Raw genomic sequence first — 24,093 nt, 5'->3', positions numbered from 1 at the left:
AGCAGCTGAAAGATGCCAATGCACAAGTACAAAGCGTAAAAACAACTCTTGGCGGCAGTAGAGTCAACTCACAAAGAAGTGATCATGAAGAGCTTAAAGGCTGCAGAACAAGAGGAAAATAGATACAATGCCTTGGAAAGTAATAATCTCATTTTAAGTCAGACAATTGTACAGAAGATCAACGAAAACGCTGACTCAAACGCAAGGCTGGAGCAGGCAAAAGAGTAACTTCAAAAAGAGATAGCCCACACATAGAGCCTCACAACTATGCATGCCAGGAAAATAAAGGAGTGCCAAGACACTGTAAAGATTAATGAAGATATGCTTCAACAACAAATAGAGCAATTAATAGCCCAACTCAAGGCAGAACAAGAAAGAGTGCAAGATATGCAATAAGAAAGTGAACATGCAAACAAAGCACATGCAGAAAAGATCAAGGCCCTCAACGAAGCCATCAACACCAACAACCAGGCAGAGGCGCAAAGGAATCAAGAGACCATATCACAACTAACAGTACAATTACAAGACACACAAAGATTGGCAGCACAAAGGCTCAATCAGATTACTGAAGCACAACAAAGGGAAGCCACTGCCAGGAGAGCACAAGAAGATGCAATAAGAAGATTTGAGGAGATGAATGCTGAAAGAATGATCCGGGAAACAACCATCTCCAACCAACTCAGCAATGCCGATTCTCACATGCAGGATCTGGCTCGCCACCTAGCGGCACAAGAAAGCTCTACGCCCGGAGTCGACAGATGATCTGCGTATTCTCCTTGAGCACGCCTCGGAGTTGGGACAGCTGCCAGTAACTCCTTGGGCCCCTCCTCACACTCTTACTTTGTTCTTATCTACACTAACACTCTCATTACTTCAGTATGATATCAACTTAGCTGAAGATATAGGCCTAGGTGAATTAACCCTAATTAAACACAATACTGAAAGGGATGCTGACCCAACAATCATCATGGGCATTTTGAGGGGGGACCTTGTATTAACTAACCCTCAAGACATCTTCTTATATCCCTTGCATCCTATGGTGCTAAACCTTTGTAATTGGTGCCGCGTGCTCTAAAATTCCGGCATCCTGGACAACAGTGTCGACAAACTCGATCTGTTTGTTCCAGATGGCATACCAGAGACGCCAGCCAACTATGAGGTGGTTGCAAATACTTATCAATGCGTAATTAGTCATGGGTTTCTAGAAGTATACAATACTCACCAACATTTGAATCTTTGTGAGTTCACATTATATCACCCTCTCGGAATCCTTAAACTCTATACTAATATCCACAAGCATTTAAAGGCTATGCTCACCAATGTCAGATATAATTTTGATGCCACTCACATAAATTACCCGATTATTGATAATGAAGAAATTCCTAAAATTCAGAACTATTTTAAAGCTCATAAGCCTAGTCACCCACCCCTTAGCACTGGTCAAGGGTGAAGAAGAAGGTCCCTCTTCAGTTTCCAAATACACTTACCCTGTCTATTCTAATATCGCCAATAAGCTTCTCAATCCTTATCCTAGTGCACCACCTACTACATCTCCCCAAGCTAACTGTATCTACTCTTCCTTGCCAGAATTAGGTTTTCCCACTAACACTCTTGCCCCCGAGGAGGTATTGGCACCTAACCCATCTCCTCCACGGCAACCTCAGGAGGTACGTGATCTGACTCCACATGATAATATTATGCCTTTCACTGAAAGAAATGTCTTGGATTCTTTGACAGCTGCAAAGTACGAGGAGTTTATTCAAGCAGGCAATCCACTTTTAAAGCTGAAGCTCATGTTCCAAGTCCTGATGCAAATTACTCCATTCGATCCTACCCGACAGATCATGCCAAAAGCATACTCTGCAGTCACACCCACAAGGCAACATTATGTTCCATACTCTCTCCGTGCCCCACGTCCCGACTTAGAGGAATTACTCTCTTTGGCAAGAGAAGAAACATTGTGGGCAAATGTCGCAAAACACGCAAGGCTCGCCAACCCTCATTTAGCTGACTTGCTAGAAATTTGACTTGTCACGTTCATGATCAGCTACTGTTATAGAAGATGGAGAAAGCGACATCCTGTGCACACAAGAGGTAGATACACCACCATCCACACAAATGAGGAAGAGCCACAACTGACAGATTTTGGAATTCAATCCACATGGAGGCAGGAGTTTCTAACAGTTCTAGAATATAACAGAGTATACATGAGCGCGCCACCAACACTGCGAGTAGACAAGCGAGCCAAAAACAAGGACTCCCATGTTTGTTATAACTTTCCCATCTTCACACCAGCAACATTTGGCCATATTCAAGAACAAAGACAACAACTATAGTGACGTGGATCAGAGCATGGCGCAGAATACCTGATCCTGCCATTGTGGCCAGTGTTAGGTTTATGAAATTATTGGTGATACTAATAGATCAACGTAAAGAATCTATGATGGCTTTGAAGCACATCACCTGCAGTTTGACATGAACCAAGGGCCTTCAGACAGAGGAATGATGTTATATTACCACCGCTTACGATGTCTTCCAACCTATATGCATCTTACATTTGAAGACATGATAGACACTGGATTCTAGAAGTCACACTCAGCATTCCGTCGCACTCTTCGGAAGCTCCAGTCTAGACGCAACTTCTACCGACATGAGTTCAATGACTAGGTCTTCCAACCTCGGTAACAAGTTCTGAGGACATAACCTACATCAGGAAGGGAAAAATGTTAATCTCATTCGGATTAACAACATGATTCTCAATTGAAGACATTAATAAGTGTCATGCAAAGGTATCATAAAGGTTGTACATTATGAGATATTGACTACCCAAGGCCTAGTTAGTAAGTTTTGGGCGCCTAAGTGTGAATAAGGACCAATTGTATATAAGCCATTTTCTCATAATGAAAAGGACATAATCCCCTTTGTGCTATTGAGAGCTCTTCCATTGTGATTTAAGAGAGAGTGAGAAATAAGAGCATTCTAGAATTGTGCCTCTTGCATACTTGTGTGCATATGCTTGTATGAGAGAGTGAGAGAGAGTGTGATTGGTCTATGTGATGGTGTGAGCGACTCCACGGTGACAGTGTGGAGGTGGAGCTTGGAGTTTGGAGCTTGACAAACGAGCTCGGAGGCCTCAAGGGACTCGAGATCGAAGCATTGGTAAGTACCCCACGATGGTTGTGTTCTATTGCTCATCCATTAGGTGAATGTGTAGAGTTCCCTCTTGGAGGTGTGGAAGCCCATACAACAACAATGTTTGCCATACCTCCATTGGGATGATCCACTCCTGTGAACCAAGATTCCAAATGTCTTTAAAATGCCTTAGGCCCTGGTTACTGATTTGTTTAGCCAACCTTTTGTTCCTGAGGATAGCATGGGGTGTCATCTTTCATTGCAGCTTTGCTGAACCATATGCTTTGGGCTAGGGATGAGTCAGCCCTTCCACTTTTCCTCCAGGAAGCTGAGCTCAATATCCTTTTCCAACTATTAACTAGCTATTGCAGATAATCAGAGTTTCTGATCCTATGACTAGGCAGAAGTAGCTTGTCTAGCAAGTGGACTTCTTCCCAGAATTTTCTGCCTATCTCAGCCACCTCAATTTTGTATTTGGTAATACATGCCCACAGCTAGTCAAACTCAAAGTGACCAATCCAGTCTGCAAGCAGTTGGCTTTGCCTTGTCAGCAATGTTAGGGATGCCCCAACCCCCATCTTTCTTCCTTGCACACACCTAATCCAAAGAGATAAACATCCATGACCTACTATCTACAAAGGACCACAGGAAGTTTCTAAATAGCTTATTTACCTTGCCCCAATCAGTGTCAAGGAATTTGATTAAAGTGGTATGTAAACTGGCAATGCCAATAGTATATGCCTCAGTGCAATCTACTTACCAGCCAAGCTTAATCTAAGTTGTGCTCTCACCCTAAATTTTTGATCAATCCTACTTTGTAACCAACCAAAACATTGATGGGAAGTTATTCCAAGCCCCACTAGGCAGCCCAGGTACCTTATGATCTTCCTCGGGCCTATGTCCTTGAGATTGTACTGTAATGGGACATCCTCCTGGTGGTTATAGCTTAGGACCAGACTCTCAGTCTTGTGGGGTGCTATCTGTGAGCCTGAGACAAAGCATAAGTCATTGTAAAACTCCATCAATGTCTGGATACTTTCACTCTCACATCTGGTTATGTTGCAGTTATCATCAACAACAATTGACAGGAAAAAGACTTGCCATTGGGTAGAGGAAGAGGCTTCAAGGAGCCTTTCTGTACTAGAAGGTCCACATTCTTGAGCAAGGGGTCTGTGACCAATGCAAACAACAAGGGGGATAAGGGGCACCCCTGCCTAACAGATCTCTTCAACTGAAATTTGCTTGAGATATATCCATTCACCTGAACTGCAGCATATGCATTAGAAAATAATGCTTTGACCATATGACAAAACATATGTCCAAAGCCCGTCTTGTCTATTACAGCAATTATAAATTCCCATCCAACCTTGTCATAGGCTTTCTCAAGGTCCATATTGATCATCACGTATTGTTCATCCTGTTCAGCTACCCAATCTATTGCAGTAATAACATTTAGGATTGCTTCATGAATGCCCCTTCCCTGAACAAACCCATATTGCATTAGGTGTACCCTCTGACTAACCAGAGCCTTGATCTTCAAAGAAAGTGCTTTGGCCATGACCTTGTATACAGTATTAAGCATTGTTAGGGGCGGCCTGAAACTCTTTGCATTCATCCTATCCCCAGCCTCAGGGATATGTTTGATCAGGCCAGTGTTGATAGTGGCAGGGAGTTAACCATCCCTTCTGTAAGCATTCAAAAGATCACAAAGATTCTTTTCCTGCAACTTCAAACAACTCTTGAAGCAACTCAACCTGCATCCCATCAGGGCCAGGGGCCTTTTCTTTATTGAGTGTGCTCACCACATACTCTACCTCATTCATTGAAAGGTCTCCCCAGCAGGAGTCTCTTCTCATTATTAGAGATAGCATTCTCTATTGGTTCTAGAAATGCCTGAAGTCTCTCTTCATAGTAACCTGATGTATCCAGGGGGGAACCCATAATGCAAGGGAGGCTAGAGATAAAAACATCACTGATGTCCTCATCAGAGGTGGCCAAGCTACCATCCTCCTTCCTGATAGCACTTATATGCTCCATATCCCTGACCACAGATCCCCTCACAGATTTCAAGGCATAGTCCAAGTTACTTTCCTCCCTTCTTCTCTCTTTTGCTCTCTTTTTGCCTTCCTGTGCTTAGCAGTTGCAATGATGGCTTTGCAACCTTCTTCCCACCTCAAGTATGGGTCTGTTTGTACTGTGCTTGCTTGAATCCATGCTTCCTTCAGTTTCCTGTAGAAAGCTTTATCCTTAAGAAATGACATATTAAATTTGAAGGGGGGCCACCTCAAGTATGGGTCTGTTTGTACTGTGCTTGCTTGAATCCATGCTTCCTTCAGTTTCCTGTAGAAAGCTTTATCCTTAAGAAATGACATATTAGCCCTCGTCAGCACTTTACATCTAAAGGTAACCATCAATGGGATGTGATCTGATATAGCATGTCTGCGTAGCAGGAATCCTTTACAATCATGTTCCCAAGTCTGACACATAGATTCTGTCAAGTCTCTTGGAGAGATAAGCCCCTTGATACTGCCAGTTGCTCCAGGTGGGGTTCAGTAGATCCAAACACCCCTCCATAGCAGCCATATCCACTTGGTCTTCCACTCCTTCCACTGCTGAGAGTCATCACTCTGCACCTCTTCAAAATTCCAGTCACCTCCAAAAATCAAGGGCACATCCCAGTCCATGCTGGAAAAGTTTTCCCACAACAATTTCCTTTCAGCTTCCCCATCTGGGGCATACACACAGATTAAACCCAGCACGGTACCTTCCACCTCAACCTTGCATGCTACATATCTTCCATTATGTTCCTTCAACACATCATGAGCCTTGAGCTTTTTGCTGATGACAAGTATCATGCAACCTCCAGACCCTCTGCAAAGAGCTACTAGTGATGCATTCATAATCTTTAACATGCAGCTGAACATTGCCACTTTTGGTTTCTTGTAGTAATAGGACATCAATCCTCTCTGCTGCAAGCAATCTTCTGGCATATGCCTGCCTGTTTGTAGAGCATAACCCTCTTACATTCCAAGAGACCAGCCTGATGGCCTTAGAGTACATGTTGTACATTGTCATTAGTAACCAACTCCATATTTTCAAGCTCACTACCCTCCAGCAGCATGGCAAATGTTCTTATTCCTAGCCTCCTTCTTGAGACTAACCTTTGATACTTGGTTATTTGAGATGTTTTGCATTGCTCCCCTCTGCCCAGTAATTGGCTTGTTAATTCCTTTCTTTTGAGTAGCAATGTGCCAATCCCCTTCATTCTCCTTCTGGCTTCCACTAGAGCTTGCTAGGTTTGGCACCACCAACCTTCTTTTCCTGATTCTTTGGTTTGTCCATTGGGACAACCTACATAGCCTGGTTCTTGCTCTAACTTCCCTCCTTGCTATAAGCAATAACCCCCTGGTTAGTCTCTATATTCTGACCAGACTTGATTTGTGATGGGCTTTGATTGTTGCTCTGAGTTCCCTGTTGGTCTTTTGGGGCTTGCTTTGTCTCCCCGTCTGGCTTGGTCTCATGAACCTCTGTAGTGCAATCTTTAGCAAAGTGCCCAACAGCCCTGCATTTGTAGCATGAGTCAAGGAATGGGTGAAAGTGTACAGAAATTTCAACTTTACACCCTGCCATCTCCATTTCAAGGTAATCAGGGGTTTCCTGCCTCCTGTTCCAAAGAATGCAAGCCTTCCTTGCTGCTCTACCTTCTTGCACACCAGTTCTTGGTACATGCAGCACTCTACACAAACCGCCGGCAATTTCTTTGACCTGCTCCCAGAAGTAATAGGGGAGCCTTGGGAAGTCAACCCATACTAGATGCTAATACACAGCACCTCCTCAGGTCTGAATATAGGGGACCAAGGGATGGAATATGCAATATTGCCCTTGAATGCAGCCACAGTACCCAATACATGCTCCCTCTGTGACTCAGTTTCCACCACGGCTTGGTAAAAACCCTTGCCAGCAAAGTGATACTTGCATAGCCTGACCTTTGAAGCATACACCTCCCCAAACTCTGAAACTCTTTATCTGTGGGGGGCTTCCCCATGACGTAAAAAAAAAAACCCCCACATGCAAGAGCTTTATGCAGCTCAGCCATTGTCTTGCCAAGAGATAATTCCTTACCTGCACGGAATACCTTCTTCAAGCTTAGCCAGCGGCCTCTTAATCTCTTGGGAGATTTCTTGTTGAAGATATGCCCTTGTTGACTCGTTGTAAGCCGCATGCTGGACTTTCCCGACATAGGTGTCATGATGCACAATCTCCATGTGCATAGGAGTCTCCCGCGTTGATTCAAACTGGGCTTTTCTTTTCAGGGGTCTAACCCCATCATCCTCCTCCGCTATTGTTCTCTCCAGTTGGGACGTGCAGAGAACCTGCCGTCAAGTCCCTTGTCAGAACCTGTAACCTACGCGCACTGCTCAATAGTAACCCTAGTTCTTAAAAAGCCCGCCTTTCAGTTCTTTCATGTAATGCAATCGGTTGGTTTTTTTGTTGATTGTATGCGACAATATAACTAGATATAACTAGAGAGGGCGACGGATCTTGGCAGTGCATGTGCCCCCCTCCCTCCTTGATGTAGTCTCCCTTCAAGAGAGGGAGTCCCAGTTCGCTTTTTTGTGGATATATGACTAATGATGGATCTTCTTTTTAGGAAAGAAAACATAACTAGGGGGTTAAATTTATCCATGCATACAAATGACAAAAACACCCCTCCAAAATCTATCCTAAAGCCTAGAGGGGAGACTTTTATAGATTTATCCATGCAGACAAACAACAAAAACACCCCTCAAAAATCTATCCTAGTGGCTATATAACAACTCGATGTGTGGTAGATATGTGGTTGCTAACAATATGGATTGTTGATACCATCTGCTGGAAAGAAGCAAAAATACTCTTTATATCTTGACAATTGGAGAGTAATAAGAGGCTTTCAGAAGGATGGATAGAAATGGCTAAGCATTGCCAAGGCCACACTCAGCACACCTGAAAGATCCCTGCCCCCTCCGCGCAACGGATTCGGGGGTGCTAGCAGCGGAAGTAGCACTTCTTGCACGGGGTAGGATCCCTCACTCGGCGCCTATCCGGACAAGAGACTAATCCCTTGGTTCTTCAAAAACCGAACCCGAAAAAACGTTCCCCTACCGAAAAGCACGGGCAATTCCTCCAGGATATTTGTACTCTAACGTAGTCAGGGTCATTATTATTTACTGACCAAACTGATCCGACCGAACCTGTGAGTCACTTGGTCAGATCAAGGAAGAAACTTGCACTTGGATCATAGAAACCAACGCTTTTTTTCCCATCGAGAGGCACAGCCGTTGATTCTTTTTCCATAGAACAATTACTATCCGAGATTTACTTCATCTATCGTACTTGAGTCTCATTTTACGGATCCATGAGTCCAACCTAACCCCATCTAGTCCCATGGGTTAGGCCAACCGCCCAACCACTGTAGTGATGGGATCCAATTAGGAATTTGGTTAGGTTTTGTCCCGAGTACCAGGGAAAAGAGATCTCAGGCCCCCTAGCCGGATATTCATGCAAATTTAATACCGGTCACACCACTTACACACCCAATATGAAATTGCCTTTTTCTTCACAGATTCAGCTATCTTTAAAACAATCATTTAATGAAACTATAGTGTCACTGATCATAATCCTCCAAAATATCCGGTTGAATCCTAATTTCCAATCATTCCTTCATCGGTGATTAATTCAATATGCTAGGAATTTCTCTTTTCCCATCTAAATGATGGAATTCCAAATGTCATAGGAATTCCTCTTTTACCATTTAAATATTTCTCATAGATAAAATAAATTTATCTAAAATTCATCTTTGAATTTAAATAAAATACCCATTAATTTCAATATGCTAGGAATTTCTCTTTTCCCTTCTAAATCATGGAATTCCAAATGTCATAGGAATTCCTCTTTTACCATTTAAATATTTCTCATAGATAAATTTTATCTAAAATTCATCTTTGAGTTTCAATAAAATACCCAATAATTTCAATATGCTAAAAATTATACTTTCCTCATTTAAATGTTTGAATTCCAATATGGTGAGAATTCCTCTTTCATCCTTTAAATTTATCTATGCCAAAAGATAAATTTAACTAAAATCCTTCTTTGATTTTTAAATAAAATATACATTATTTTAGCATCCCAATTTTTTCTCTTACTTCATTGGAATACATGGATTCCCATTGTCATGGGGATTACTCTTTTAACATAAAAATGAATTACTAGAAATTTCTCTTTTTTTTAATTAACTATTTATGCATAAACATAAAAATCAATTTTTTCATGATTATAATGAGAATCATTCAATTAATCTAGGATGATTAATCCTAGAATATGGTAGGAAGTCCTCTTTTCATATTATGAATGAAAATGATTTATGTGTTAATTTTTTAAAAATTTTAGTTTCGCTGCTATTACTGATAATTCTCAATAATTTTGAAAACATAAAGTTTAGTAATATCATATGATAGAATAACCATTAATTATATCAATATCCAATTATGGACTTGATTCCTAATTTTTTCATGAATTAAATAGCATAAAAGCATTAAAAAGCCACTTATTTGGCCTCAATTTGACAAGCATAGAAATTACTTTTAGATTAGAGAATTGCTTCATGAGAAGCTTCATTTGAATATAGAATAGGTCATAGGAATGACCATTCTTTGGGGGAAAGAGAGACATGCTTTTAAAAAAAACATTTAATTTAAGTATAAATAAAAATTTATGTGTTTTATCACTACAATTCATTAAAGAACTTCAATTGTATTAAAAAGCCATTCAATTGAATGCTTCTCAAGCTTGAGAGGGGTTGAGAAGAGAGAACATTTGGAGATTTTTTTAAAAAAAGACCATAAACCACACTTTACCTCCTAGATTGCTTGATTCTTTAATCAATGTAGAGGCCCCCAACTAATCAATTGGTTTAGTATGTTGATGAAGACTCCAAGGAAGATTGAAGAGAGAGAGAAACTCCAATCTCTCCAATTTGTAAAGGATTTTTAGAGGATAATAGAAAATATCATTATTTCAGTATAATACTGGCATGGTATAGTTCTCATATTTTTTTAGAAAGGGCTAAGGATCTATTTATAGGTGAGGGAGGCCTCTAACCAAGTTCAACTAGTTTCTAGAATTTTTCAGGTTCAGGTTCAGTTAAGAAAGGGCTAAGGATCTATTTATAGGTGAGGGAGGCCTCTAACCAAGTTCAACTAGTTTCTAGAATTTTTCAGGTTCAGTTTGGCTGAATTTGGACAAGATTTGGACCTACTTTGGTTCCCTTTTGATTTGGTTTGATCCAGGAGAGAGGAGAGATAAAAATATCACAATATTTTTGAGTTTAAAACTCCACCACACATGTGAAATAGGTGCCTCCTTAAAGAGTCCCTGTCTCCTTACCAAGGTATCAAAATTGAATCATTATACCCAAAATATCTCATTTTTTTAGTAATATTCATAGTTTTTTACTAATAAACCTTGTACTTAGTCAACTCTTCATCTTAAGTGGGCATTTACTCATTTTGGGTATTTTTCTTTTATAAATTGGATTTATCTCCTCCCCACACTTGGATTGATTCTATTGGCCCATATGAATCTTAATTGGACCATAATCCAAAAATTTCTGAAAATCTAGACCCTTAGGCTAAGGTCCTTTATACTTATTTTCAATTAATTCCAAATGCATATTTGAAAGTTCTTTTTGAATTTCTGTTTCAGGGGAAACCATTTTAGACACTAGGAGGATTTTTATATCTAAAAAAAATCTCAATTTTGGATTACCTCTCTCTAGACATTTTCTCTCTCTAGGTCAAAACAAGGTAAAACAGAATCTTTCTTTTACTTCAAAGAGGGAAATAATTACAAGATCAGAAGGGGAGGTTCTTACACCTGTACACCTCAAAAGCTGGAGGGAGAAATCTTACAGCACCAGTCCATCAAAAGTTCTACCGTAGATAGACAGAAGTCGCACTGGATGGGGAGTGGCCAAGAGGCGGTGGTTTGAACCCGTTGTGTACACGTGTCATCGGGTAGACCTATAAATAGGTTATGTCAAAATTATTTGCAACTTTTGGTTATTTGACCTTTTGGTGATGTCCATGTAAAATCAAGTCTTGAGAGCTTATTGAAAGCTAGACATTGAGTTCTAGCATTGTAATTCCTTGATACGACTTTGTCAAGAAACGTCATAATACAGTCTATTTACTCCATGGTCTATTGTCTTTTATTGTAAATGGGAGTGTGATAATTTCTAAGAGAGTATTCCTTATGCAAGTGGAAACAATACTGGAACAGAACTTCACACTACATTGGGGTTTAAAGTAGATGGTGGGTGATATTGAAGGGTTTTTGGAGTTAGTTTCCCTACTGAATTTATTTGAGAGAAGAAACTTACCCGTCTACATTTGGCGATCCTGCTGGTTTGAACCATTGAGCTCAAAATGCACAATAGAATCCAGTAATCTCCAGCAAGTCATAGTCTTTCTACATAGATTATCCTTACCTCAAGGCACAGGACACCAAGCCTTGTCTGTGTTGCGTTGGAGTGAGTTATGTAGTTGTTTCTCATGAGTTTACTATCATCGGATGGAAGCAGTATTATACAATCCTAGAATCATATGGAAGGAATAGGCATGCAAACAAGATTCATGACTCAATGGGTGGAAGTAGCTTGGAAGATTTAAAAAATTCACATAGGAAGATTAAAAAAATCAAGTACTCCTCCATACCATGTTAATTTTTATGTCTCTTGTGAGCAAAGTATATGGTCATTGTTCTTTATGTAGATGACCTCATCTTGACATGGGATCACTAGAAAAAGATCTCACAAACACAGCAATATGCTTAGTGCAGAGTTTGAGATGACAAATCTTGGCCTCATGCATTGTTGTTTGGGGATTGAGGTTTGGCAAAAGCTAGTCCATACCATGTGTCACTCTCTCTCGTGTCTCCTCTAATTTACTCTAAAACCATATCCTCTCTTCCTGCTCTAGCCACGTGGCAGGGATGTACAAAGAAGCAGGCTGTGCACAAAAAAAAACAAATTGAAGAGAGGGCAACATTGGGAATTGAGCAAATGTTCTTACACATCTTGGAGAGTGAACTAGCCAATATAGCATCCACCTCTTATTATGATGATGACTTATGTATAATTTCTCTTTTTTTCCCTCCCTCTCTCTCCTCCCCCTCTCCCCCCTTTCTTTCCTCCCCCTTCTCTCTTTACCTCCCTCCCTCTCTATCCTCCCCCTTCTCTCTTTACCTCCCTCTCTTTACCTCCCTCCCTCTCTATTCTCCCCCTCCCCCTCCCCCTCCCCCTGCTCTCTCTCTCTCTCTCTCTCTCTCTCTCTCTCTCTTGCTAGGGGGGGAGGGGGTTATTGTGTTCGTGTGTGTGAGTGCTTCCATCATGCCACTCGGTGGAGGTCGAGGGGGATTGAACTTGGGTTCTGCCTCACACGATGAGAGCCCTCACACACACGCATATTATAAATACTAATATAAATTACTATGAATAATAAACAATTATAGAATATCATTTAATCCTTAAAATATAGATTTAATATTAAATATTCAATGTTAGTTTAAATATTAATTAATATTATTATTCAAAATAATTATATTAAATATTAATACTAAAGATCAATTTGAATATAAATATGAATATTAATCCATATTTTTATATTTATATTTTTTAAATATCATATATTATAATAAAAGTGAATTTTAACATTTATGTTAAATATATGATATGTGTATATGTGTACGCGCGCACACACACACACACACACACACATATAGTGTAATGGAAGTACAATATAAAAAGCATGAGTGTGATTTACCTTTCACACAGCCTCGAATTTGGTGACGTGGGTGTTGAGGTCTTCAGACTTCTTACCCTTGTATGTCAGGTATTTGTTGTTGCCTCCTTGATGTTGATGAATTGCAGGGAGATGTGGAGTGTTACTAAGCCTTGTGAGACTTGCCGGCTGCTCTGCTGGTGCAGTTGATTCCACACGGATTGTGGGTGATGAGCTATCTTGCCTATTGATTCTGCAAGAAGTTCCTCTTCCCTTTTGAAGTGATGCGCCAAAATGTTGCCTTTGTAAGAGAAATGGTGAGATTGAAAGCAAGAGGATTGCCAAATTGTCGTGGGTTAATCCGATAGGCAAGACAGTACCATGGGTCAGAGGTAATTGTGTCAATGCCCAAGCCCACAACGGGTTCAGAACTCATTGGCTATCAGCTAAAACAAAAAGCGCACACAGAACCACAAAGTCGAAAAGCATAATGAAACTAAAATGTGTGAAACTAGAATTGAAACTGAAATGAAAATCAAAAAGCTATGCAGCATGCTATAAGTGTACATCATGAGAGAAGCATGTCATGCCATATAGGTACTCATCAGGGCTGGGCCCCCTTGTCAAGTGCACCATAATAGTAGAAGAAGTCATGCCCCTCCACCTCTCCTCCTTGGATCAAGTGGATAATCTGGTCCCTCGAGAGCCCGCAATCCGTAGGCGACAATGGAGGGTCCCCCCTGAGGTGTCTCTGTCTAAATGCCCGTAATGTCCTCTGGCGTCGTGAGACCAGTCTCCTGTAGTGGCCTCTATGTAGGTGATCTATGCGTCTCTGCTCGATCATCTCATATGTAGGTATCCACTGGGAGAGAATAAAGGATAGCATGAGAAGATTTAGGGGAGATACTCTGGGAAAAGTGAAGAGGTGGAGAGAATCAAGCAAAAGAGGTGGAGTGAATCAAGGAGAGATTAGTGGGATTAGATGCTTGGATGTAAACTCTATAAATTGAGGCATTGGCCTAATGAGAATTTGCTGGTTTTTGATTATCCATGCCTACATTAAGCTATTAGTTAATTGCTCACTAATCTCATCTTAATCATCATCTAATCTCATCTTAATCATCATCTAATCTCTCTGTTAATGATGTTGATTCTTGCATTTGATCCACCATATCTCATCACATTGTTGCAAATTTAACAACCAGAAATGTTGAGATTAGCCATGGAAATAGGGAAGGGGGTGGCTATAGGCATCACACACCCCCAGCACCACTAGTACAACCTGCACCTATACTTGCACCAAGATTAGAGCAGAATAAGCATGCTAACATCTCAAAACTTATCACTAAGTTTGATGGGGCTAGAGATCCGATCCCACATCTAGAGATGTTTAATCCAATTTGTGAAACCTTTGGCCATGTAGAAGATCTCAGGTCCCCCAATTGGGACATCATTTTCCACGTCCACATAGATGCCTCAGCTTTTGCTATTGGCTGTGTGCTTCCCCAACCGGGAGAACACAAGATGGATTTCCCCCATCAGCTTTTCTAGTCGCCAACTCAATGAAGCAGAGAGAAACTACACTACGACTGAGAGAGAGGGACTAGCCACCATCAAGAAGTTTCACCACCATTATCTTCAGGCGACTAAGTTTGTTTTCTTCGTAGACCATCAAGATCTTATGTACCTGGTAAACAAGCCCTGTATGATAGGTAGAATCACCAGGTGGCTGCTTATATTGCTGGAGTTTGACTTCACCGTCACGGCGGTAAGGAAAGACTCTTAACATGTTCTAGCAGACCACATGTTATGGATCCCCAATGGTGAACTGCCATGATGATTTACCAGATGCTGCTCTATTCCAACTATGCTTGATTCCTGAATGGGGCAAGGAGGTGGCACACTTAGCCAATGGCAACCAATGGATCCCCTCCTCAATAGAGACCGAGCCCGTTGTCTAAGCAAACAGGTAGCCCCCTACCAACTCATTGCAGGCCAACTTTATAAGCAGGGGAAAGATAAAATTCTATGACATTGTGTTTGAAAAGACGAGTATGTACTCCTCCTTGAACAGGCTCACTTTGCTTGTGTTGGGGGGGCACTTTGCAGTAGATATCACTGCGCGTAAGGTCCTCACGGCGGTTGGATTATGGTGGCCCACTCTAATGGCATATGTAGTAGAATACGTCAAACGGTGTGACGAGTGCCAGCATACAGCAACTCCCCGCTTCAAGGACCACATGCCCCTAAACCCAATTGTGTCCTTACAACCATTTGAAAAATGGGGTATAGATTTCATTGGACCCATCAGTCTAGCAGCCAAAGAAACTCAAGCACTCTGATATATAATAGCTACTACGGACTATTGCATTAAGTGGGTAGAAGCTAAGGCAACCCGCAAAGCTGATGCACGATTGACTACTAAATTCCTATATGAATTAGTCATCACACACGCTTCGGTTGCCCCCTCGAGCTTGTCAACGACAATGGGACACATTTCATTAATGAGGTAATCTAATTCCTCTTGCAAGAGTTCCTTGTCACCCACAGAAAGTCCTCCCCCTATAACCCACAAGCGAATGGCCAAGCGGAAAGCACAAATTAAATCTTGTGTGCCATTCTGACTAAAACCGTGGAGGCCAGCTGCAACGATTGGGAACAAAAGTTTCCGGCTACACTTTGGGCTTATCAAACTTCCTATAAGCCATCATCCATGCCACCCCTCTTGGTTTAACCTATGGTACTGAAGTGGCATCATTTTTCATTTTAAAGAAAACAAAAATTAGATAACCATTAAATGGGATAAAGAAAAAGTAGGATTTCTAGCTTACATGAATTTTTGTGAGCTTTCCTTTGGCGTGATGGTTTGAGGGATCTACTCTTGTTTGCAACAAGAGTGGCCACCAATTCTTTTGAAGAGGAAATGGTCAAAAACTAATGAATTATTAATAAATTCACTGTTTTTGGCTCTAGGGAGGAGTAGAGTAACAGTGCATAAAATACTATTAACCATTTACAAAGGGGGAGGCTTCATTTATAGGAAAAAGTGAGCCTCTAAGCAAGCAAACTGATTCTAAAATTTTCCAAATCAGTTTGGTCAAATTTTGACCATTTTTAGGTCAATTTAGCTTACTTTTTGGATCTAGTTGAAGCAGGAGAGAGGAGAGATGAAAATATCTCATTATTTATGAGTTTAAAACTCAACCACACATGTCAAATAGGCGCCTCCTTCATGAGGGGAATTCCCCCACACTGAGGTGTCAAAAATGCATCATTTCTTCTAAATATCTCTTCTTTTTTAACTAATAATCTTGTCCTTAGTCAACTCTTCATCTTATGTGAGTATTTACTCATTTTTGGGGGGATTTCCTTTTATTCTTCAATTTATCTCCTCCCTACATTTGGATTAATCTAATTGGTCCATAGGAACCTTACTTCAAAAATTTCAAAAAATCTGGACCCTTAGGCTAAGGTCCTTTTTACCTGATTTTAATTTATTCCAATTGCACATTGGGAATTTCTTTTTGAATATCTGTTTCAGGGGAAACCATTTTAGACACTAGGAGGATTTTTATATCCAAAAATATCTCAATTTTGAATTATCTCTCTCTAGATATTTTCTCTCTCTAGGCCAAAACAGGGTAAAACAGGATCTTTCTTTTAGTTCAGAGAGGGGAATAATTATAAGATCAGAAGGGAGGTTTTTATATCTGCACACCTAAAAAGCCGGAGGGAGGAATCTTACATCCTACCCCACTTAAAAAAACGCGAGATGTCCTCATCTCGCAAAATTAGAGGAGAACTCTTTTCCTTAAGATCCAACTGATTTTGGGGTTTCTTGTAGTCTGGTGAACCCAACAGAATCCTGGGATAAAGATCCCTTATATAAAACTCATCATTAGGTAATAATTCACTCAGATCGTATCATTCAAATCCTTATCACAATAATGGTCCATTAGACCGAATTTTCTATCTGAACAGTCCTTCATGGAAATTTTCAATTATACAGATTTTTAATCTGACATCCCTTAACTTGATTCACTGGGTCAAATGTTAACAGCAGCAATCTGCTAGCACAATCCACTAATCTTATAGTGATTTGCTGAAGTCATTAACGTCATTCTAGCTACTACGAACATCATCACAGGGACTCGTCCCATTCATTCTCATTGTGGTTTTGCTTAGTTTATTACATTTCAACCAAATTCAGGAATCTTCATCCAAATCAACTCATCAATTCTCAACTAGAATTTAAAGTCATAATAACCACATTCGATTTCATCATCTGGATAGTATTAATGCTTATAATTTCAAGTCTTAGATTTACTTGTAGATACTACAGTAAAGAGCTACAATTATACCCTCGGTATATACAGGTAGTAATGGTCCTTGGAACTATAAGGTAAATACCATCATGTCTACGCCTCAAGCACCAACACTTATTATTGATTTATTTAGCGAAACTCCCCTCTGCCATTGTTTTTTTTTCTACAAGGTCCCATCCCATGATAACCAAGGCATCAGCTCTAGGCCTTAACATTACTGCCAAGGGTGTTCCTAGAAACCTACCAAGAATCTCACATGGTGATAGTTTATATTTTATCTTTTTTTTTGGGTTGTTTTTTCTCAAACTCTGTATTTTTCACTTCATTTCTTTTCTACATTGCTAGTGCACCCTTTCACTCACAATGTATTTATAAATCTAGGACATAGTCTCAAATAGTCCATTAAAAATACAACGCACAAGTATCTCGGCATACTCCATCGACACAATTCAAGGAATATCTAAACATAAAGAGCTTGTAAATAGGGTTAAAGCTTTAAGACTCATATAGATAGCAAAACTATATGGGTCATAAGACCAATCATCCTCCCACAATGTCTCTTCTCTCTTTGATACTATTTACACTTCATTTAGTCTCACTCGTTCATTTCCTTTTAATTCTAATAGATTTCATTTAATATCTAATTAACATAACTATAGAGGCTTCGAATACACTTGATCATTCACATTGTTTCGCAAATCTTCACTTCTTCATTTCCACTTTCTCTTTTCTTCATTCACAACTCCGCACAATACTCTTTCACGAACACATATTATTTGTACTTAAACCACTAAACACTACCTGGACAACACTGTTAACATACTAAACAAGAAATTTACAACTATCACTCCTAACCAAGAAAACTAACTAGCTAACTGCTACATTCTAAGAACAATATCAACTCAATAGCTCTGAATGGGAAAGATATATTCCACTTTCTTTCTTGCTCATATCATCCTAACCTAACTTCAATCCACATCAAAAGGGTACTCACCGCCACTCAAACTGTATAGTGAGGATAGTCTAATCTTCTCTTATGCTATGGTATGTAGGCATCTACACGTGGTCTAGTCACCTACTCGAGTAAAAAGCTACAGTAACCTACATGTAGACCATGCCCTAGCCACTTCACACAATAAGAAGATTAATTATCTAACTTTACAGTTGATATAGCTTAAATTTATTGAATTGATACCCTTTCTTTCTTCTTTTTACAATCTTTTGCCATGTGTCCTGACTTTTCACAATATCTACACTTAGGTTGATAGCTTGAGTTTGAACCTACCTTAGCAAAGTCTTTTGACTCCTTAGTTTGGACCATACATAAGTCCATTGTTTGAACACTTATGCTCACACCTACTTTTTTTGTCTTATTAAAATTGTAATCACTAACATTTCCATGAAAATCACTATTACCTCCCAAAACAATGGATACATTTTTGTCATCATTCGCATCATAATTTATTTGTTGAATTTTACCTCGTAACGTTTCTCGTTTATATTTATCTATTTCATCTTGGAGTACTCTCACGTAGCCTTTATTGGTTGGCTGATATCTCTTGGCTATAACCTATACACTCTTGCATGATAATCTCATCCTTTTCCCTTAAAATTTCTTCCAATTATACTATCTCCTCTCAATGATGCTCATCAATTCCCTTAGCTAAGTCTTTATTCTGTCGGGCTTCTAGTAAGGCTTGGTATTTACCTATTTTTAGTTGCATAATAACCACTCTTGCTTCTCTCAATGCAACTTCAATTGCTAACTTTTCTTGTTCTAACTCGATGTACAACTTCCTCCACTCATTCACACTATAACTCTTTGTTTTTCCATTTCCTATTCCATTAACATCGCTTCTTGTTTCCTTTAAGAATCTCTCTTCCTTTATCTCTTCTAATTATTTTGTTACCATATACCCATATATCCACTCTCTAGAACATCCTAACTTAACTCTTTGGTTCTGTTCGTTTATATACCATTGTTTAGGGTTTGTGCTACATTTCTTCTTCTCTATCAACTCATTGATTATGGACTTCTAACATTATTCTCACACATTAACACTTCCTTTTCTTACTTCTTACACTTTTTTACTGACTTATCCTCAACAACTTCTATCTTCCCCTCTCTCTATCTTCTACTACACTTTCTATCATAAGACAATCAATTTTCCATTCTTCAAATGTAGATAACCAATCCGTGATATCACTATCCGAGTCATTCTCAAAGAGTAATGCACTTCGTATTCTCATAACCCATTTTTTTTTGCTTAGTTTTGTTGGTGTACCATGTTAACTTTCATGTTATCCCCCAAAGGAGATACACTATGTCTTAAGGCTCTAATCAATCATGAATAAGGTTGTTCACCTTCAGAACTCACTTCCTCACTCGCACTTATGGCTTCCCCTTTGGAGACATCCCTACCATAATCTCTGGTATCTTCCTTGATTATTTCCTTAAGCCGCTCCTTACGCACTACTCTTATCTTAATTGGGTCATCCTAAGGGCCGATTGTGATTAGGCCCTTGTGCCAACTTTGGTCACAAACGAGCTTGCAAAAGCCATGGTTGCCCCAATAAAATAGGATATGATGTGACATGAGAAGTAGGATGTACAACTAAGAAGCTAATTCTAAACTCAAGTCTTGTAATGGTAGTATTTAGGGCTCGTAACACCCTTAAGGGTTTAACTCTTTGTTGATCCGCTAATCGTAGGACTAAATTAGTTAGCATTTAGTTCTTTAATCCTAACTCTTCCATAACTTGCTCTGTTGTTAACTTGACAGTTGCTCCACCATCTAATTATGTTCCTGAAATCGACATATTACCTATGTTCACATCTATCACAGGGACTCCTGGATCTAGGAAAAGATCTACTATTCGTGCATCCTTTGCTTCTTTTGGCTTAGGGTTTATTTTATCAACTACCACTCTAAATCTATGTGCTCTTTGTCTTACCAACTTCCAATAGATTTGTTTTCTCTACAACTAGGAGAAATTTCTAATAGTTGCCTTATGTTCATGCACAAGGGAATCTTCTCTAATTCGGTCCATAAATCAAACCGTCTATTCTCTAAGGACCTACGAGTTTCTCTGTCCGTCCTTCTTTCCACTTGTACTAGTCGTTCTGGAAATGGTGCTACTCTCACCTGGATTTGCGGGTTTTACAGAGGGACATGTAAGATAGGGTTATTTGAAGATTGTTCTTGTGATTCAGACTCTACTGGTTCAATGTTATGGCCTTTCCCCCACACTGATTAACTTAGGCTCCGCTTTCACTTTCTCAACTAATTGAGGTGAATTCCCTTCTACCCCCTCTTCAATTGTGAACGAGCCACTATGCTTTCACTTTCTCAACTAATTGAGGTGAATTCCCTTCTACCCCCTCTTTCTTCAATTGTGAACGAGCCACTATGCTATTCATTGGCTCCTTTGCAAAGGTCACTTTACGTGGTGTAAATTTTGATTTAATGGCATGCATGGGACTATCACTCTCTATTTCACTTTCTATTTCCACAAGACTTGCTGAAGAGGTAGGTATTTCACTAGTCACTTGTTTACCCTTATCAATGGAAGACTTAGTTTTCTATGGACAATCTTGTTTGTAATGCCCCTCCCCAATAGTCCTGATGCTTTATTTCATTAGGACAATAAGTAGTAATATGCCCTTCTTGCTGACAACGATAGCATATTATCGGAACTTATGGCCTATAATGATTGCCACCCATTCCACTATTCCCAAGATTCCCAAAGTTTCTTCTAAAAGGAGTTCCTCTTCGCATATTTCCACTATTGTTAGGAAATGAGGTCTTGGGTAACAAAGGTTTCCCTTGTGCAAGCAATCCTCTTTGCATAAACCGTCATGTTGGTGGGCCTATAGCATGAGTCACATTTGATCTATCCATAAAGTTATATTTTGCTCGCATCCTTGAGCTTGTCGTTTTTGCTGATGATTACACTTTATATAACATTGTTTCTCAATGTGATTGTTTTCCAAACAGTAGTTGAAAAAGAGGGTTCGGGTTGGTCAGGAACAATCCTAGATGTTGCTGGATGCTTTGTTGCCAAATGACCATACCCATGACATTTTCCACACCAAATATTTGATCTAGGTGGGTTCTGAGTATTTGACACACCTTGCGGTGCTACAACATATACCTCTTTCTCTTGTGGGTGTATCGCACACAGAATATCTTCTTTAGACTTTCCTAATCGATTTGCTACTATTTCAGTGACTTTATCCTCACTTAAAGGTACTTGAGGCATGCTCGTTTGAACCATATAAGCAGGTGCTGACACATAAGGGTTATATGGGACATATGTTGATGGGTTTGGGATTATCATAGTTTGCCCTTGCATACTAGTTCCTGGCACTTGAGACATCCCATAATATTGTGATGGCTCTACTACTGGCCTCATTGGTGCCACATAAGATGGCTATGAGACCTTAGGGTCTTGTAATAATTCTCATCATCTTTGTTGACTTAATTGAACTTCTTCTCAATATCTGGCTTCTTCTTTAGCATCCGCTAATGTCACACGACATTTAAGGTGCACATGATCTTGGGCTTCTGTATTTCTAAGACGGTCTATGAATCGACACTTTTGTGTCTCATTATTCAGGGCATTAGCTCCCATCTTCCTTACAATTATCTCTATCCTCTCAATATAATGATCAATACTCTCATTAATGCCTTGAAATAAATAGTCTAATTGTTGTGCTAATCGATCTTGGAAACCTTGTCTTATAAATTTTGTAAGGAAGGCCTATGTCAGGTCTTTTTGATACGTTGCTCTTAAAGCTGGGTCAAGATTCCCATACCAACTAGCAGCTGCATCTTTTAATGTAGCTGGGAAGATATGCAATTTTTGATCATCATCCACGATCTCATTAGCCACACATGTGACTTCAAATCGTTGTGTGTGAGCATCGGGATCCTTATCCCATAATTCACTGTACTGAGTAAAGTCTGTGAGACGCACTGTTGTTCTTTGTGCAGGTAAAGCCATTGAAAATAGAAGATTAAGACCAAATTCTTCCTCATCAAGTAAGTTTAAGGCCTTGTTTTTAGGTAATTTAAAGAGTTTCCTTAGTCTAAATTTTGGGCTATCCCAAAAATTTTCAAGACTCTTTCGCACACTTGGAATAGGAGTATGGACACTAATTTCACTCTTTTTAGCACTACTCTCACCTTCCTCTTTGATTGGACTAATATCGGGATGATATCCTTTATCATCACTCATTGGACTTGAAACTATTAAATCATAAAATAAGGGATTATTTTTGCTTATACTCGAGGGAGTACTACTTGTTACACGTCCTTGATCTAAGTTTATACTAATGTTTGTTTGCTCTCTTAATCCTTCTAGGATTAAATCATTTTGGCTTATACTTGAGGGAGTACTACTTGTTACACGTCCTTGATCTAAGTTTATACTAATGTGTGTTTTCTCTCTTAATCCTTCTAGGATTAAATCATTTATTCTCTCTAGCCTCTCAGCTAATTGTTGGTTACGTCTTTCATCTCTTCGTCTTTATCACTTGTGTCTCTCTCTCTCTCTTTAATTTCTATCTTCTACTTTTCCCACTCATCCATTCTAATTCTCACTCACTCCTTTCCTAAATTCATTCTATCCCTTTCTCTAAATATTTAGTCACTTCTTCTATAGTTGGTAGTGACATGGAGGCTTCAGTTAATAGCAACTCTATTGCAAAGGTCTTTGTTAAAATAGGGTTAACAATGACCTTTGCAACTCTATTGCAAAGGTCATTGTTAACCCAATTCTAGGGTTATTAAGATCTACCACCATTATCTTACATCAAGGAGTCACGATAGATACACCAAAGGGTCATACACTCAAGATATGAAGCAATAGTGTTCGAAGCTACAACTTGGACGGGCACCCGTAATGGTGTGACAGAGTATTTATGGTGATTCCCATTTCAAGAGCGTGTGGTAGCAAGTTAGGATGAAGTCTTAAGTGATGTACTTCATGGATATATTATGAGAGTATTCATTGTAATAGCATTAGGCCTCTTATGAGCCTAATGTGCCCGGCCAGCCACAGTTTAAGTGAGTGTGAACACTTATGGCCATGTATATAAGTGAATATCTCTCATAATATAACATACTCTCCCATTGTGCAATTGAGTCTTACTCTTGCTAATCTCTCTCCCTAATGCATGCTAGTGAGTGTGTGTGAGTGAAGTGAGGTGAGAGGAGGGACGAGTACCCGTAGTGCAACGCTACGGTGTGACAATGCTCGCGGGAGGCACGGTGGAATTGCTTCTCAAGGAGTTGTAGAGCTTTGAGACATACACAATGTGCCTGAACATGTAGAGATTGGCCCTAAGACCATTCTAAAATTCACCAACAGTTGACACAAGAGAGTAGAGAATGTCCCTAGGGCCATATTCTTGGAAGTGATTTTTTATGCCTGAACATGTAGAGATTGGCCCTAAGACCATTCTAAAATTCACCAACAGTTGACACAAGAGAGTAGAGAATGTCCCTAGGGCCATATTCTTGGAAGTACAATGTGCTTTAGAATGGCCCTAAGGCCACTCTACCATTGCACAATGTGCTTGAAAAACAATGGACCTAGGAATATTCTAAAGAACATTATGTATGGTTGAATGCTAGGGCCATTCTTTCAAGCAAATTGTGCATGCATGCCTTGTTGGAAAGGCTTTCCCCCTCTCTTCATTCTTGAATTCAGCCTTTCTTTATCCTAGATGTGTATCAAATTGTTAGAATTAAACTTTTCATATTGTTTCTCTTTAAAAAGTGAAATTTGATTAGTTTAGAATGCTTTAAACCATT

The 24,093-nt window shown here is 39.7% G+C and overlaps 1 protein-coding gene across 1 annotated transcript; it reads right to left on the bottom strand.

Annotated features, from left to right (window-relative positions):
• Positions 1 to 3,795: 3,795 nt before the first annotated feature.
• LOC147636533 (uncharacterized) lies at positions 3,796 to 7,773 on the bottom strand. Its single transcript, XM_086802001.1, has 2 exons — positions 6,988 to 7,773; positions 3,796 to 6,941 (listed from the first exon to the last, which is right to left on the bottom strand). Exons 1-2 carry the CDS (start codon positions 7,379 to 7,381, stop codon positions 6,505 to 6,507), a joined length of 831 nt encoding a protein of 276 aa, XP_086658127.1. The 5' UTR covers positions 7,382 to 7,773; the 3' UTR covers positions 3,796 to 6,504.
• Positions 7,774 to 24,093: the final 16,320 nt, after the last annotated feature.

Source organism: Cibotium barometz, chromosome 8 (assembly GCF_041138505.1).
Source record: "Cibotium barometz isolate CiBa-2024 chromosome 8, ASM4113850v1, whole genome shotgun sequence".
NCBI lineage: Eukaryota > Viridiplantae > Streptophyta > Polypodiopsida > Cyatheales > Cibotiaceae > Cibotium > Cibotium barometz.
Note: the sequence above shows the minus strand (reverse complement) of the source record. Positions and strands in the feature narration are given on the sequence as shown.

What these genes read in the sequence shown, in the direction of transcription:
- LOC147636533 (XM_086802001.1), bottom strand. Translation starts at nt 7,381, where the DNA reads ATGACACCTATGTCGGGAAAGTCCAGCATGCGGCTTACAACGAGTCAA. An exon ending in ATTGCATATTCCATCCCTTG is followed by an intron (nt 6,942 to 6,987) that starts GTCCCCTATATT and finishes ATTAGCATCTAG; the next exon opens with TATGGGTTGACTTCCCAAGG.